Source organism: Caretta caretta, chromosome 5 (genome assembly GCF_965140235.1).
Source record: "Caretta caretta isolate rCarCar2 chromosome 5, rCarCar1.hap1, whole genome shotgun sequence".
Lineage (NCBI taxonomy): Eukaryota > Metazoa > Chordata > Testudines > Cheloniidae > Caretta > Caretta caretta.
In genome coordinates this window covers 74,671,674-74,690,009 of record NC_134210.1, presented here as the reverse complement: position 1 = coordinate 74,690,009, position 18,336 = coordinate 74,671,674, and the positions used below count along the sequence as shown (strand labels likewise).

Here is an 18,336-nt window from a genome sequence, read left to right as displayed (position 1 = left end):
GCTGAACTGGAGCCAATTATTCTGATGTATATGTAAGAAACAATGACAGTCAGCAATGGAACAGAGGTCTTAAAATTAAGGTAAGAAGTCATTTAAAAAGTATCCACAAATTTTTTAAAAAATATATAGCAGTGTCAGTACTTCATGTACTGACTGACCCAGAGTAATCTTGAAAAACTTACTTTTCCTCATTATCATATTGCAAGACATTGCAATGCCAATCCATTGATGATGAATGATCAGCTCCCACTAGGTGAGATATTGCAGCAAGCAGTCTGCTGAGGTGAAAACCAGTATCAGAGTATGCTGGAAACTGAAGCCTATCTAGAGGAGTGAGGTAACTCCAAAATTACTATTAAAAATATTACAGTTTTGTAATGTTTCCAACACTTATACTATACATAACACAAGATTAAAGAGAAAACTTTACCACACCATGCAAAGTTTTAAAATCATTGGGCTTACCAAACCAACTTTACAGACAGTGGTGGTGGTCTCATCACAGATACAAAACATCCAGAACTATCTAGCCTGAGCTAACTATCCACACCAATCTACAGTTTTTAGACCTATAGAAAGAAAACTGCATGTCTAATGTCCCATCAGCATGGAAGCATGTCCTCTGGAATGGTGGCCAAAGCATGAGGGGGCATATGAATGCTTAGCATATCTGACACATAAATACCTTGCAATGATGACTACAAAAGTGCCATGCAAATACCTGTTCTCACTTTCTGGTGACATTGTAAATAAGAAGTGGGCAGCATTATCTCCTGTAAATGTAAACAAACTTGTTTGTCTTAGCGATTAGCTGAACAAGAAGCAGGACTAAGCGGACTTGTAGGCTTTGAAGTTTTACATTGTTTTGTTTTTGAATGCAGTTACGTAACAAAAAAAATCTACATCTTTAAGTTGCACTTTCACAATAAAGAGATTGCATTACGATACTTGTATGAGGTGACTTGAAAAATACTATTTCTTTTGTTTATCATTTTTACAGTGCAAATATTTGTAATCAAAAATAATATACACTTTGATTTCAATTACAATATAGAATATATATGAAAATGTACAAAAGCATCCAAAATATTTAATAAATTTCAATTGGTATTCTATTGTTTAACAGTGCGATTAAAAGCGATTGTTTTTTTGAGTTAATCACGTGAGTTAAATGCAATTAATCGTAAGCCCTAATATATATGCATACACATATATGCAAACACTCTGAAGTTAGGAAACTCCAGAATTTGGGTTGCCCGTGGGGAAGAGATTTCTGATAGTTAGATGGCTCTTTAAGGTAATGAAAAAAGACATAATGAGATCCGATGGTCGGAAGCTGAAGTTAGACAAATTTAGACTAGAAATATGACACACATTTTTAACATTGACGGTAATAAAGAATTGGAATGACTTAATCTAGGGATTCTTTGTCACTTTAAGCTTAAATAAAGTTTGGACATCATTTTAAAGGATATGCTATTGACAAAATAGAAATTACTGGTTAAGGATCCATGTCCTGTGTTGTGTAAGAAATCAGATGTAATGATCCTAATACTCCTTTCTAGCTTTAAAATCTATTAATTTTGCAAGGTGGAGCACACAAAGAAGTTCTGATATTTTAAGTGCAAAACTTCATAGTCCCTTTTCTCCTGTAACTTTTTAACTCGGATGAAGGAGTTAAAGGAAGAGAAACTTCAGAAAAACACCCACTGTCATGGGGCAGCTGCCCCTCACTGATAGCTAAGGGGTTAAAGCCACCCTGGGGAGGCTGCACAGGAGGCAGCCAATGAGGAAAAGGCTTATAGTGCCAGCCAATCACTTTATTGGAACATCCAATCAGGGCCAGGCTGGCCCATATAAGAAGGGGCTGCTGAGCAGAGGAGGCGGCAGTCACTCCCTGAAAGGTGAGGGAGGAGGACTGGCTGCTTAGAATACTGGACAGAGCAGTGCTGGGCAGGGTCAGTAGAGTAGGAGAAAGCTCCAGGCTGACAGCTGCCAGACTACAGCCCTGATACAAGGGTGAAGAAGATGCTAGGGCTGCAGGAAAGTGGCCAAGGGAAGGAGACAGCGGAGTTGGAGGAGGAGCAGTACGTGGCTATCAGCTATAGGGTCCCTGAGTCGAGACTCAGTAGCGGGTGGGCCAGGTTCCCCCCACTTGCCACCTAAGGCAGTGGCTGGTGAATGGAATGCAGTTTGCCACTGAGATGAGCGGCTAGAATAGGGACTGCAGTTTGCCACTGAGGCAAGTGATTGGAGTAAAGTGAGAAAGGCCAAAAGCCATGTAGAGTTGGACCTTGCAAAGGGAATTAAAACCAACAGTAAAAGGTTCTATAGCCATATAAATAAGAAAAAAACAAAGAAAGAAAGAAGTGGGACCACTAAACACTGAGGATGGAGAGGAGGTTAAGGATAATCTAGGCATGGCCCAATATCTAAACAAATACTTTGCCTCAGTCTTTAATGAGGAGCTTAGGGATAATGGTAGGATGACAAATGGGAAGGAGGATATGGAGGTAGATATTACCACATCCGAGGTAGAAGCCAGCACACACAGAGAGCTAGAGGAGAGCGCGCATGCTTATCCACCCTAAGACAACCAGTAGCCTGGTGGTCAGGGAAAACCTCTGGGATGTGGGAGATGCAGGTTCAAGTCCCTGGTCTAAATCAGGTAGACTAATGAACTGAATCTGGATCTCTCACAGCCCATCTGTGTGTCCTACCATGAGGCTATTCTGGGGAGGGTCTCTCTCTGGTTTTAACCAAAAATTCCATCCTGAACATAAGAAACTTTTCCTGATGCTTCCCCCTCCCACCCCCCAAAAAAGGTCAGTTTTGACAAATCACCATTTTCCAGGAAAAAAAATTTTGCTGAAAAATTCCCAACACAGCTCTATACCTCATGTCCTCTAACCCTCCCACCTAGACTCGCCCAGCCATATTCAAAACTTATTTTACTATAAGTCTGTAAATACTCAAGTTCAGCTTATTAAGGCCAAAAATAAATGTGTACAAAAAGGATAAATTTGCATGTGGTATATCAAACATCAATATCTGAACCAATAAAGACAGGTTTCAGAGTAGCAGCCGTGTTAGTCTGTATTCGCAAAAAGAAAAGGAGTACTTGTGGCACCTTAGAGACTAACAAATTTATTTGAGCATAAGCTTTCGTGAGCTACAGCTCACTTCATCGGATGCATTCAGTGGAAAATACAGTGGGGAGATAGCTGTAGCTCACGAAAGCTTATACGCAAATAAATTTGTTAGTCTCTAAGGTGCCACAAGTACTCCTTTTCTTTGAACCAATAAAGTTTGTGAATTACTGCTCTCCCCCCCCCACACACACACACAAGCTCCCTGTGTGCCACCGTCCCATCTCCCTCTATTTCAAGGGCACCCTGACGCTCTCCCCCTACCTCCTCTCCCATGCCAAGGTCTCTGTGTCCCCCCTGCCACCCATTCCCAGGGGTTGTGTGTCTCCTTTTTCTCCTCCTTCCAAAATACCTTTCTTACCCCCAGAATGGAAGGGACAGCAGCCAGCTGGTGCCCCCTTCTCCTCCTTTCCCCCCATCATGGAGCAGACTTTGGGGAGGCATCTGTAGGAGGGTGGAAAGAATGAAACCTACTTCACTCTCTTCTCCTTCTGGTTCACCCTGCTGGCTGAGCATCTGCCCCACAGCTGTTAGGCAGATTCCAGCACAAAGAGCAAGGAACAACTTTTTAAAGTGCAAATGGCTTTTCCTGTGCTTACCAAAATCAATAGGCAGCTCTGCCTATTGATGCTTAGAACATTCCCTGAAACTTTAGCAGTTGATTAGATGCAGCGTTTAAAAGGATTACATCCAGACACACAGAAAAATGACATCAAGGTGAGTGCAATGTCCTGCTTTGCTCGGCCAAAAAGGATCTTAAAAAGTGACCTGCAAATATATAGTGTAAATTCCAGCATCTTTAGATCGGTATGAGCTGAAACATCCCCAAAACTAAAAGAAAAATAAAAGCATGGCCAACATTTCCATAGGGTGTCTCAAGTTAGGCAGCTAAATAAACGTGGCCAGATTTTCAGAGGAGCACCCTATTGACTGGAAGTCAATGGGAATTGCTGGTACTCGGCATCTATTAACATCTGATCCCTTAATCAGGATCTGGGCATCCAAGTTTGAAATTTGTGGCATAAGCTTTTGTGTGAGAAAGTGCTGAATGCACCTCTTTGGGCTTGTCTACACTGACACACAGTTTGGCCTATGCAGGTGTGAATAGCAGCATGCACCAGTACTGTGTTATAACTCCCCCATGTGGAAACTGCAGGCACTAACTAAAAGAAAGAGGACTATACTAATGCAAACTAGGTATCTTTTAGTTTGCACCCACAGAATCCACCCCGGAGAGTTACACTGCAGCACTTTGGTGCACACTGCTATTTACACCCCCATAGTCCAAACTCCAGGGTAGTGCAGTCATCGCATCAGTCTGACTATTAGGGAAACTTAGAATGCATTGGTAAAGTTACTGGAATTTGGTACTTTACCTTTGCTAGGACCACTCTAATATTGTGCGTGTCTCTCATTAAAAGAGCAGCATCTGATTAGATTAAAACACTAATATACTGGAAAGTGACAAAAAAGGGTACATCTTAACAATAATGGAGCTTCATATGGGAAACAGAAGTTGATGAATGTTATAGGACAAGTTTTCAAAGAGGCTTTGTCATTTTTTTTTTGCACACAAAGATGATTAATGTACAAATGGCCGACTTCATCTGCAGGTATAGGGCAGCACAAATATTTTGCATACGTGGGCTAAGCTTTTTAAAGGAGCCTACGGAAGCTAGTTGCTGAGCTTCCATTAAATGTCTATCAATTTGGTCACATTAGACTCCTTTAAAAATCCCACAAATATATTCTATCATTTGCACGCATAAGTGACAACATGTGAAAACTGCACATGCAAACAGATACCACATGTTGAATACTTGGCCACATAAATACAGTATACGTATGCAAATACATACACACACAAGTACAACTAAATGAGTATTTAAACAGTTCCAACTATTTTGAAAAATGTTACCTCAAAGATCTTCCACGTTTTATATACATATATGAGGATAGTGTTGTCAAAGAGAATTTTTAGATGGATTTTACATCTCTACTTTCTATGTAGATGCTATTCCAGTCTCAGTGAAAACATCTCTTTAATTGTTTCAAAGGATGTTCAGGACTCCAATATATTTGATTTTCTGTCAATAGGGGTGGATGAAAATATTACAGTGAGGTTACTGCTAGAACTAAAACAACATATTCCAAATATGAACACAAAGTATATTTTTCCAATATTGCCAAAGGTACACAAAAAAACCCATTTTGTGAAAATAAAAACTAAGTGATGACACCAAATAATCTTTTATAACTTTGATGATGGTTAAATATTTCTGGACTTTAAGACTGAGTATACAATGGTTACCAAAATGCAGTACTATGCAATTACTTTAAGAATACGTCAATAAACATTGAAAGGTTAGATGAAAGAATTTACACAGATATGCTGAACACATGGGAAACCAATAATATAGAGAAACCATAAATAAAGTCTTGCAGGCTTATCCTATTTTGATTTTAAAATTATTTCTATTTGGAGCTGATTAGACAGCTGAGAAGATAGTGACCAGTTCTGCATTTCTAAGTTCTTAGTAAGGGAAACCTCCCATTAACTTCAGGGGGAGATTTTTCCGGAGTAAGATCTGCATGACTGAGTCCTTAAAAGATTTCTGAAGCAAGCAGCCAAAATAAATTCATAACACTATCCCTATATTCAACTTAGAGAGTGACATCTGGTTCCTTACATTCCTATGCTCAGCTCTCAAGTTTGAGTAAAGTATCATATAACATCCGGACAACCCACAAGTTGCCCCACAGAAAAATGGTAATTTAAACATGTCTAGGCACACAGGTTAAACCTATATTTGTTTTGGTAAACAACTAAGGTGAGTGCAACATTCCATTATTGCACTAGAAGATTGTTCTACTGGAAGATTATTATGAACCATATTCAGAGTTTGCTTATATTCGGAGGCTTGAGTCTAATACACTGGGCACAATGTGGTTCCACTACATGAGATGAAGACAAAGACATGAAGAATCTCCAGAAAGGGACTCAAGATGAAATATCTGATGCAAGTCTCCAAAGGCAAATACAAAGGAGGGAAGCAAAGGCATATAATGCACAAACATGCTTAGCACACACAGAGCAAGATTCAGGATGGCCACAACCCCAAAAACAGTGAAGGGCCAAAAGGTCACGTCTGGTAAATTCATGTATGTCCAACAGTAGCCAACAGCAAGCCAGTTCCCAGTATGTAGTTGCATGCTGTGGATGAAGAGAACTCACGGTCATGCTGTTCCACTGCATATTTTAAGACCAACAAAGCCTTTTCATTCTGGCTTTATTCTCTTTGTTAGATCACACTTCATTTTTACATACAGTTTGTGTATTCTAAGAAAGGTATTTTGGTAACTCACTCATTTGCTGTTAAAGTCAGAGTGACACTACTCTAGATTCTTAACTAACTTCTGGCATTTCAGTGCACGAAACCTGAACATCTAGGTGTTTGTAAACATATCTTTTCAAAAGAAGGGAAACCCCATGTGCAAATCTAGTATTTGTGTTCTCTATCAATTATTTCCCTCACTGGATATCTGAGTGCACAAATATTTGATTTGAACATACAGTCACAGTAACTGCATGCCTTAATGAAGTACACAACTGTGCACAAGCCTGAGCTTCTGCCTTTTAGAAAATTAGGCCCTTAATACAGCTCTAAGTTTCTCAGATCTCTTCCATGCCCCAATTCTTTTGTCCCAAAATCAGGATTTAACTGTGGCAGGAATTTTAAAATTTGTGACCATAAACAAATACATTCATTTCCTGTCAGTGTATTAAATATTGTTTATCTATTAGTTTTGTGTACTATATATTGTTTACTTCTATACCATAAAAACACAATAAAATTATTAAATAATCAACTGTTATCCTCAGACAGACAAAGCACAAAAGCAAAACTAGTTTTCTCCAATGCTGTCCAACCATTTTACAGTACTAATCATGGCATCTTGTAATATAAGGGCCAATCCCACAGGCAAAATGTTTACTATTGTAAGAAGTTCTTTTAAAGTCAATGGGAGTATGAATTACACCTGATCAAAATCATTTGTAGGTTCAGGCCCTAACATACAGATAGCGGAACAATAAGTAACACACACAGCACTTAAAAAGCTCACTTTTTTAATAGGAGGGAAGAAGCAAACATGTTTAAAGCTAATGTCCTATACTCTACTTAAATTACACAATATGTAAGGACCCATGTATTGTGCATTTTATCTACTGTCACATGTCATTCATTCATTGCTTCATATACATTTTTACAGGATGCAGACAACCAGATTCTTGGTTGGTGAGCTGCATTATCTTCAATGGAGTTATACTACTTTACAACAGTTTACAACATACTTTGTGTAATTTAAGTAGAGTACAGGATTTTAAAGTGTCAAACCTATGACATACTTTATATATAAAATTTCCTTATTGTTTTTTTAATTTCTTGGCTGGTCAATAGAATTTGTCCTTACAGAACAAAAAAAGGAATATTATAATATTCGTGTCCTTAATAATTTTTGTTTTAACTACTAGTTCCACTTAAAATTAGAACAATTGCTACCTTTTGAGGGGCCAAAATCCTCTGCCTGAACTTTTCAATTGTATCTTGACCTGCAGCAGTCCACGCACTGACAAATGCTTCTGCTTTGTCTTGATCAAGGTGAATGCTCTCCAGCTGCTGTTGCAGAATAGCTGGTTTCAGGTTATGATAGACTGCCTGTATAGCAGAAAAAAAGAGTTAAATCCATTTTGGTACATGCAACTATAGTACTTTATTTAGAAAAGCACTTTTCTAAATCGGGATGCTCTTCTCTATAGAGGTCTAAATGGTTCATTTTTTCAGCCTAAAATAAAGTACTCTATTAATGCAAAACAAAAATGTGTTACATGATTACTATGAGCCTGGGAGCCCCTCAATGCCAGTTGACAAAGAACCCACCATACTGTATCTGACACCAGGCCTGACCCACTCATTACATCCTACACACTGTTGTCATAATATTATCTAAAAGGTGTCATGTAAGATGTCTTATGTAAACTGATGACATGCAGGTACCAAAAATCATTGTGTGGTATATATACATGTTGTGTACAAAGTTGTGTGTATGCTGTATTTGGGAGGCAGTGCATAAATCCAGCTTGTCCTAGACAAAGGTAAATGTGTATTTACCTGTCTGACTGGCTTGCTTCCAGGCAGAGGACAACAGAAGTATATTTACATTAAAGTGTATATTTACAAATATACATTACAAAATGTATATTTACATTTACAATAAAGCCGTCAAGCTAACAAGCAGGGGAGAAGACAGTGTAGTAATCACATATGGGGGACAGAATCTGCACCCCAGGAAGCCTTCCTGGCTCTTGAGGCAGAGAAAACGGACATTGGAAAAATATAAGGAGAGCAAAAAGCCATTGGAGTTATCTATCACTTTGGGGACATAAGGTACAGCACCCTCTGAGCCTGTGAAAATTGGATCGCCTACTCCAGAAGCTAAGTATGTTGGTAACTTGAAGTAAAAAAGAAAACTGCTTAGGCAAAGATTGTAACTTGTTAAAATTAAGTTTTAGTCACTAGAAAACAAGTTTTATTGTGCTTGTAACCAAACCTGTCTCTTTTTCTGTTGTTTAGCATCACTTAAAATTCTGTTTTTTGTTAATAAACTTATTCTTGTTTTACTACAAAACCATCTCATTGCTGTGTATTAAAGTGAAGTGTGAGTCTAAGCTAACCTAACCAGGTGATGCGTTCTGTTTCTTTGGAGACAGAAAACTTAACTGCTATGAGTGTTCAGTGAGAGGGAATGGACACTGCAGGGAGACATCTCTGGGGGAATTCAGGTTCACTGATTGTTACCTGCAAGGCAAGGTTTGGCCTGGCAGAGTCTTGAAGAGTTTGCTGGCTAGGCAGACAGGCTGGTGTGCCAGGCAGCTGACACACAGCTTGGCAGTAGCAAAGCTCTCACTCTTTCTGGGCAGAGGGATAACACAGTAGACCTCAGTTCCGGTTGTCTTGAGTGGAATGTCACAATTACATTTTTTCAAAACTATTATTTTCCACAAGTAGGTATTATTATGCAAAGCAAAAGTTACAATGGCCAACATATCTTTCCATCCATTAAAAATAAGTGTTCTATTCTTTATGGCCTACTATATCACCTTGGCACTTCTTCATAGAAGAAAAAGAAAGTGAAGCCACAAACCGTTTTTAACATTTTCTGTCTTTCTTTCCCAAACTGACCTTTTCCTAAGATTTTATTATTTTTTATAAGAGTAAAGTACAATTCAGCACAGAAGCATTTTGACTGAGTTTATTTACTGACAAAAATATTCACATTTTCTAGAAGAACAATATTAAAAATTTAGATTAGAGATGTAATTTAGCCAAAATGTATGCAAAACAACATTGAACCAAACTGCAGGCCCAAGCCTGCAAATTTTTACTCATAAAAGTAGTCCCACTTAAATGGGATTACTCGTGTGAATAAAGACTGCTTACATAAGTACATAAGAACACAAGAATGGCCATACTGGGTCAGATCAAAGGTTCATCTAGCCCAGTATTCTGTCTTCTGACAGTGGCCAATGCCAAGTGGCATAGAGGGAATGAACAGAACAGGTTATCATCAAGTGATCTGTTCCCTGTCACCTATTCCCAGCTTCTGGCAAACAGAGGCTAGGGACACCATCCCTGCCCATCCTGGCTAATAGCCATTGATGGATCTATCCTCCATGAACTTATCTAGTTCTTTTTTGAACCCTGTTATAGTCTTGGCCTTCACAACATCCTCTGGCAAGGAGTTCCACAGGTTCACTGTGCGTTGTATGAAAAAATACTGTATTTTGTTTGTTTTAAATCTGCTGCCTATTAATTTCATTTGGTGACCCCTAGTTCTTGTGTTATGAGAAGTAGTAAATAACACTTCCTTATTTACTTTCTCCACACCAATCATGATTTTATAGACCTCTATCATATCTCCCATTAGTCGTCTCTTTTCCAAAGTCCCAGTCTTTTTAATCTCTCCTCATACGGAAGCTGTACCATACCCCTAATGATTTTTGTTGCCTTTTCTGAACCTTTTCCAATTCCAAGTGATTTATTTCTATTTAGTTTATCAATTTGTTCCAAAACCTCCTCTAATGACACCTGAATATGGGACAGCTCCTAGGATTTTTCACCTAAAAAGAATGGTTCAGGTTTGGGAATCTCCCTCACATCCTCAGCCGTGAAGACCAATGCAAAGAATTCATTTAGTTTCTCCACAATGGCCTTATCATCCTTGAGTGCTCCTTTAGCATCTGGATCATCCAGTGGCCCCTGTCAAGGTTCCTCCCCCACTCTGAACTCTAGGGTACAGATGTGGGGACCTGCATGCAAACCTCCTAAGCTTACTTTTACCAGTTTAGGTTAAAACTTCCCCAAGGTACAAATTAATTTTATCCTTTGCCCTTGGAATATCCACTGCCACCACCAAACTCTAACTGGGTTTACTGGGAAACGTAGTTTGGACACGTCTTTCCCCCCAAAATCCTCCCAACCCTTGCACCCCACTTCCTGGGAAAGGTTTGGTAAAAATCCTCACCAATTTGCATAGGTGACCACAGACCCAAACCCTTGGATCTGAGAACAATGAAAAAGCATTCAGTTTTCTTACAAGAAGACTTTTAATAGAAATAGAAGTAAAGAAATCACTTCTGTAAAATCAGGATGGCAGATACCTTACAGGGTAACTAGATTCAAAACATAGAGAATCCCTCTAGGCAAAACCTTAAGTTACAAAAAAGACACACAGACAGAAATAGTCATTCTATTCAGCACAATTCTTTTCTCAGCCATTTAAAGAAATCATAATCTAACACATACCAAGCTAGATTACTTACTAAAGTTCTAAGACTCCATTCCTGGTCTATCCCCGGCAAAAGCAGCATATAGACAGACAGAGACCCTTTGTTTCTCTCCCTCCTCCCAGCTTTTGAAAGTATCTTGTCTCCTCATTGGTCACTTTGGTCAGGTGCCAGCAAGGTTACCTTTAGCTTCTTAATCCTTTACAGGTGAGAGGATTTTTCCTCTGGCCAGGAGGGATTTTAAAGGGCTTTACCCTTCCCTTTATATTTATGACAGCCCCACTGGTTGTTTAACAGGCTTCTTACTTCTGACGTACGTAAAAAAATGTTTGCTATTACTTTTTGAGTCCTTGGCTAGCTAGTCTTAAAATTCTTTTTTGGTCTTCCTAATTATATTTTTACACTTCATTTGCCAGAGTTTATGCTCCTTTCTATTTTCCTCACTTGGATTTAACTTCTACTTTTTAAGTAGAGGCTTACATGATTGATATCTTAAATAATAAAGCTATTGCTTTGTATTACTTTGTACAATATTATGAAATATTTATCTAAAACATCATCAGGGAGGAAATGTTTCTCACAGTTTTGCAAGTGTTGTTGTTTAAATATCGTATGCACCATTGCAAAGTATGTCAATGTATTTAGTGGCTTAGATTTTTTGCCACCCACAACAGCAAATGTTGCTGGCGCCGCCACAAGCAGCTGAGTTTCCAAAAAAAAAAAATAAAATAAAATAAAAAAATAGCTATAAGTGATGTGGCATGCCCCAGGAAGTTGGGGCCCAGGGCCCCTAAGGCTGGCTCTGGTACTTAATGCCAGATTCTGATACTCTTGATACATAGCACCTTATTCCATGAGTTCTCCCATTGACTTCAACAGAAACGGGTTTGTATCTGTGAAGTTTGATTCTGCTCAGTGTGAGAGAGAGGATCACAAGCTGGTGCTCAGAGACATGTAGATAAGCACAGGATACAGACTGAGGGCAAGCTTCTACCCCCCTTTACTCACATTAAGTAGAACCTTGCTCCTCAAGTACAACCCTGACCTCAATGAGACTACTTGCCAAGTAAGGGACTATGGAACATTAGTAAAGGAGGTAGACTCAAACCTTGAATAAATAAATAGCATGACTGTGATATCTGTTTTCAGGAAGTGTCTATTTTAACTTGCTCTGTATAATAATTTTTCTACCAAACAAGCATTATGTTTCAAATATTTAACAATTCATACTGATGAAAATGGTACCTGTTCCAAAATAAATGATATAGTTTCAAGAACTAAATGAAGATCTTGCTTCTCCACTGAAAACGCAGCTTGAAGTTTTTCTTCCTCCTCTTCACTGAAACTGCTCTCAGCCTGAAGTACAAAAATGGGTTTATTCCTGGTATTCCATCTGCCATCCAGAAATCATTATCCAGAAGGCAAGTTTAGTTAAAACATTAAAGAGTCAGGGGTTTTGTTTGTTTGTTTTTAAATGGAAGAGGAAAAAGAAACGTTGTCAGAGGAAAAAATATATCAGGATACCAAGGGCCTGACCAAAACCCCACTGACTTCAGTGAGCCTCTCCATTGCTTTTAATGGCCTTATGATCAGGCCTTTATGAAATATGCATACAAGTGCACACTTCTTCTCTCTGTATATAAAAAACATGTTTGAAATTACTATGTAAAAAACTCATCTTTTGACCACATTTGATAATATGCATTATGTGGAAAAAGTTACATATTTATACTTGACAATACAAACCCGTGACAACAGTGTAATGCACACTGGCTAGACTAGAAATAAAAGCACCAAAGGCAAAGTTGAAGTGCATATATATATATGCTTCTCTTGGTTTACTATTGACAGTCCTCTGGTCTGAACACAGTCTATTTTCTTCTAAAAGACACAATAATAAAAGTCTATTTGGGGAAATTTAGAAAACCACATACAAAAAGTCAAAAATCTACAACATGTCGTATTAAAAGATCATTGAATGGAAAATCTTACTGAACTAATGTACTGAATGTTTAAACATAATGCAAATATTGTCATCTTTTAAAACAAAATATTCTATGTTCTAGACTTCAAACAACACAGTCAGGCCAATTAGCAATGCTGTAAGTGCACAGCTACTCAAAACAAGCAATTGGGCTATCAGACCAAAGATGATGTAATTACAAGGAGACCTAGATGGTCAAAACATTTGAATCTCTAACAAGAATGCAAAAATGAAATTGTTAGTTTAATCTTTGTATGCAGTGTTGTTGTAGCCACACTGGTCCCAGGATATTATAGAGACAAGGTGGGTGAGATAATACCTTGCATTGAACCAACTTCTGTCGGTGAGATAGACAAGCTTTCAAGTTTACACAGAACTCTTCTTCAGTCCTGAACAAGAGCTCTGTGTAAGCTTGTCTCTGTTTAATTTTTAGCTTTTAGAAGGAAATATGCAACTTTAAGTATCTTTGCTAATACAAGGAAGTTTATTTAAAATTTCCAACAATTCCACGCTCCCTACAGTTAGATAACTCATGGCTCATGAAACTGGTAATATAATACAGAGTCATCAACCCAACTCAGTCATGCAAATCCAGTGCAGAACAATAGTCACCAAAAATTATTATGCTATATAATGGTCATTTAGTAGTTTAGATGACATTAAGTTAATGGCTCTTTCCACCTGCTAGTGGGCAAATATCTTCATTCATTCATAAATAAATCACAGTTACTATTACCAGACCCTTGTTAGTAATTTCAGCAGAAAAATCAATAATTGAATTAAAGCAATGAAACAACCCTCACATTCCTGGTCCCACTAGAGCACAGTTGGAACAATAAAGGTAAATTTGTATTTCTTTTTTTCGTCCATGCTGCACCTGTCCTATGTCTAGACTTCAATCAATTTGGCACCTTCTATCATTCTAAATTCTTTTTAAAAAATACATACAAGTTTGCATCTATCAAACATTGATACAATGACTATGGGAAGTTGGAAACAAATGAACAAATATGTACCCATGCCTCTGGAGGGCAAGACCAAGTTTCCGTTACTATTGTTCTCACTATTATATATTGTGCTTTTCTGTTCTCTTACAACAAAAATTAATAAAAGACTTGCATCTAATCCAATTAATCTAGCTACTAGTCTTCCTTTTTCATTGTATATAGGGCACAAATGCAGATTGTGCATAGGCTTGATTCTATTCAATCTGACCCATCTAGATTCATCCATTCCTAGCATGCACACAGAGGCACATTTTTTGACTAAATATTGTACAAAACCTAACTTAGGATCAAGAGAAATATTTCATAAAGCCAAAGGAAAACTTCCAGCAAAAACAGTGTTTGTTTAGACTTAAACATTTCCTCTAGTTTTCCACTGGAGCACTTTTCTGATTCATTGGTGCCAGAAAGTCAATCTAACTCAGATATAAACAAAAGTGACTACTAATTTTCATTGCCCAAACTGCAAAAAATGAAATATGGGCAGCCAGCATAAATTATTTATGGTGAATTAATTAATTATAGGTTTTATTCTCACTTCTAACTCCGCAAGGGTATAAGAGGGGAGAACCAGCTCCATCCTTCCATACTATTTGCCACTCAGAACAAGATATACTTCTCTGGAGAAAGAAGGGTGTACTTTTTCTGTAATTTGAAATGATGTGTATGTTAAACATGCAAGGCAAAACCTAAAGAAAACAGTATCTTATGACAGGATTTTAAAAAGCATAAAATACACAGTAACTGGTATGACATATTCATTACAGAGTTTAAAAATGTATTAAAAGGTGAGAGCTAAGAAGTTATTGTCATACTATACAAACCTTTAGATGAAGCTTTTGAAGGATGCGGGAGAGCAATCGAGGAAATTTGCCTGTGTCTATCATGTTAATGAGCAACACTGCTTTTTTTATGCTAAATTAAATGAAAGAGATCAGGTAAGTTTCCTAACATAAACATATTGCCTTTAAACAATGTAGTGCAAATATTTTTGTTTTCCAGTGTTTCACAAACCAAGCACACTAGCGCTACTGGCTTCTAATCTAAATGTTTGATATTTTTATAATTTGTGTTTAAAGTTATAAAAATTCAAGGTGACAGTAAGGATGAAAATAAATACAGTCCCACCCTCCAATTAAACCAAGTGGAGCGGACACCCTGGGTGCCTCAGCCCAGCCCACTGTATCATACTGACATGTTTCAGAGTAACAGCCCTGTTAGTCTGAATTCGCAAAAAGAAAAGGAGTACTTGTGGCACCTTACAGACTAACCCATTTATTTGAGCATAAGCTTTCGTGAGCTACAGCTCACTTCATCGGAGGCATACTGTCACGAAAGCTTATGCTCAAATATACTGACATGGTCACACTGCCCCATTAGTGGGGAAACCCACATGTTAGAAACCTCCAGAGGCGCAGTATTGACCCACTGGGGACACAGGCCCAGTGCCCCCGGCGCGCTGCGGAGTTGGGGGGGGGGGGTCCCAGCCCGGGTGCCCCCGGCGCGCTGCGGAGTTGGGGGGGGGGGTCCCAGCCCGGGTGCCCCCGGCGCGCTGCGGAGTTGGGGGGGGGGGTCCCAGCCCGGGTGCCCCCGGCGCGCTGCGGAGTTGGGGGGGGGGGTCCCAGCCCGGGTGCCCCCGGCGCGCTGCGGAGTTGGGGGGGGGGTCCCAGCCCGGGTGCCCCCGGCGCGCTGCGGAGTTGGGGGGGGGGGGTCCCAGCCCGGGTGCCCCCGGCGCGCTGCGGAGTTGGGGGGGGGGGGTCCCAGCCCGGGTGCCCCCGGCGCGCTGCGGAGTTGGGGGGGGGGGGTCCCAGCCCGGGTGCCCCCGGCGCGCTGCGGAGTTGGGGGGGGGGGTCCCAGCCCGGGTGCCCCCGGCGCGCTGCGGAGTTGGGGGGGGGGGTCCCAGCCCGGGTGCCCCCGGCGCGCTGCGGAGTTGGGGGGGGGGGGTCCCAGCCCGGGTGCCCCCGGCGCGCTGCGGAGTTGGGGGGGGGGGGGTCCCAGCCCGGGTGCCCCCGGCGCGCTGCGGAGTTGGGGGGGGGGGGTCCCAGCCCGGGTGCCCCCGGCGCGCTGCGGAGTTGGGGGGGGGGGGTCCCAGCCCGGGTGCCCCCGGCGCGCTGCGGAGTTGGGGGGGGGGGGGTCCCAGCCCGGGTGTCAGGCTGGGGCGAGCCGGTGACGCAGGCGCTCCCGGCTCCACCCACCCCGCCGGGCCTGGGCTCCGCAGGCGCCGCTCTGCCGGGCAGTCCGTACCTGCCGCTCTCGGGGATGATGGGCGCTGCCATCCTGGCCGCCGCTGCCTGGTTCCGCCGCCAGCTCCCGGCAAAAGAGGGGGTAAGCGGGGCGGACGGGAGCCCGGCAGGCTCAGCCGGCCCCGCCCCCAGTGCCGGGCGTTGCTATGGGCGGCCCTTGCTGGCCGGCCCCCTCGCTCGCTGCCTCGCGGCCCCACCTGTCCGCCCCTAGGGGCGCTGGGCCTGGCGGCCTGGAGTGGAAGCGCGGGGGCGAGTGGGCACGGAGCAGGGCCCTGGCCCAGCCCAGCCTCGCCCCGGCGTGGGGAGAACGGGGCCTGCAGCGGGTTTGCCCGCCGAGGGGCCCGCGCGGGGGTCTCCTCCTCCAACAGGCGGGTCTGGGAGCTCAGCGTCCTGCGCGCGTGGTGGGTGCTGGATCTCGGAGTCCGCACCGAAAGCCGGCAGTCCGGCGTCGCAGAGCCAGTGCGATGTGTGAGGGAACAGCTGTTACAGAACCTGAGAGCAGAAGGAACCGACCCGGGAGGTTTAAAAATCCGACGGAAATCTGGTATTTGTACAGCTCCAGGCTGTTCTCAAGTCTTGACACCAGCCCCGCCATTGAAGGGGAAACTGACTATCAGCCAGAGGGAACAGAGTAACAGCCGCGTTAGTCTGTATCCGCAAAAAGAAAAGGAGTACTTGTGGCACCTTAGCGACTAACCAATTTATTTGAGCATAAGCTTTCCTGAGCTACAGCTCACTTCATCGGATGCATCCAATGAAGTGGAAAGCTTATGCTCAAATAAATTGGTTAGTCTCTAAGGTGCCACAAGTACTCCTTTTCTTTTAACCAGAGGGAAATTGACTCCAGAGGTTTTCATTGTCCAGTCTGGGGAAAATGAAAACACAGCCCTGCATTTTAAAAGGCAATTGCATTCTAAAAATTCTTTACATTGATATCATCTAAGGCCTTGTTTAGATTAGGATTTAAAGGTGTGTTGCTAGAACATGTTAGTTGACACGTTCTAATTAAACACACTTGAAAAGGCTAGACCCCCTCTTGACTTTATCTCAACCAGTTTCATGTTCAGCACACGCTATCTTGTCTATGCTTAAGTTTTCAAATGTGTTAAACTAAAACATTTTAACACACCTTTTTATTCTAGTCTAGATACAATCAAATTCACTACCCCCATGTGGGTGTGAGGCAGTGTCTGTCGTCATACTTAATTTTTTTTTTAAGTGCTCCCTAGAAGGCAACTTTGAGGACATAAGAGGAGAGAAAGAGAAGATCATTCTCTTCTCCGTTGGGAACGACAATCCTGTCCCAACTTCATCTCTTCACTGTTCACATCTGAAGCATGCTCAACTCTTGATATTTGAGGCTGGTGTGGAACTTTCTGTGTGATGGCTGCTCAGGCCCTCCAACTCCCATTGATCACATCAGTTCCACACCATTTTCAGACAGCACCTTTCTCCAGAGCTCAAGGCGGTAGGGAGATCAGCGTCAATGAATCTAGTACTTTCCTCCCTACGATCTCCATTGCATCACCCCTCCCAACAGGAGCAATTTCAATACCTTTCATTAGCAACAAGCCCTGTAGCACTGCTTAACACAGGGGAGGGCAAACTATGGTCCGTGGGCCGGATCTGTCCCGTTGGGGCTTACAATCCAGCCCGTGGGATTGGTTGTGCAGGGCTAAGGCAGGCTCCCTGGCCCCACGTCACTCCCAGAAGTGGCCAGCACCATATCCCTAAGGCCCCTGGGGGGGGGGCAGAGGATCCCATGCGCAGCACTCGCCTGCAGGCACCACCCACTTCAGCTCCCATTGGCCGGGAAGAGGCACCATGGCCAATGGGAACTTCGGCAGTGGTACCCACAGGTGAGGGCAGCGTGCAGCAGAGCTGCCTTCCCCACCCCACCGAGCCACTGCCGGACATGCTGGCCACTTCTAGGAGCAGCGTGGGGCCAGGGCAGCAGGGAGCCTGCTTTAGCTCTGCTGCCACCCCAGAGCCTGCTCCCTGCACTCCAAACCCTAACCCCCTGCCCTGAGCCCCCTCCTGCACTCTGCATCCCCTCCTGCACCCCAACCCCTTGCCCTGAGTCCCTTCCTGCACACCACACCCCCTCCCA

General features: G+C 42.1%; 1 protein-coding gene across 6 annotated transcripts in view; it reads right to left on the bottom strand.

Moving 5' to 3' along the window:
- The window catches only part of COMMD10 (COMM domain containing 10), a 159,599-nt gene extending 142,983 nt beyond the window's left edge, over positions 1-16,616 (bottom strand). For 2 of the 6 annotated variants that reach the window (XM_048850094.2, XM_048850098.2), the window contains exons 1-4: positions 16,228-16,594; positions 14,808-14,898; positions 12,241-12,351; positions 7,712-7,867 (exon numbers count right to left, since the gene is read on the bottom strand). In XM_048850094.2, the coding sequence (XP_048706051.1) occupies positions 7,712-7,867; positions 12,241-12,351; positions 14,808-14,898; positions 16,228-16,259 (390 nt within the window). In that variant the 5' untranslated portion in view covers positions 16,260-16,594. Of the gene's footprint in view, positions 1-7,711; positions 7,868-12,240; positions 12,352-14,807; positions 14,899-16,227 lie in introns of all 6 variants that reach the window. The other 4 variants (XM_048850097.2, XM_048850096.2, XM_048850100.2 and 1 more) reach the window with 4 other exon arrangements.
- Between the last annotated feature and the right edge of the window lie 1,720 nt (positions 16,617-18,336).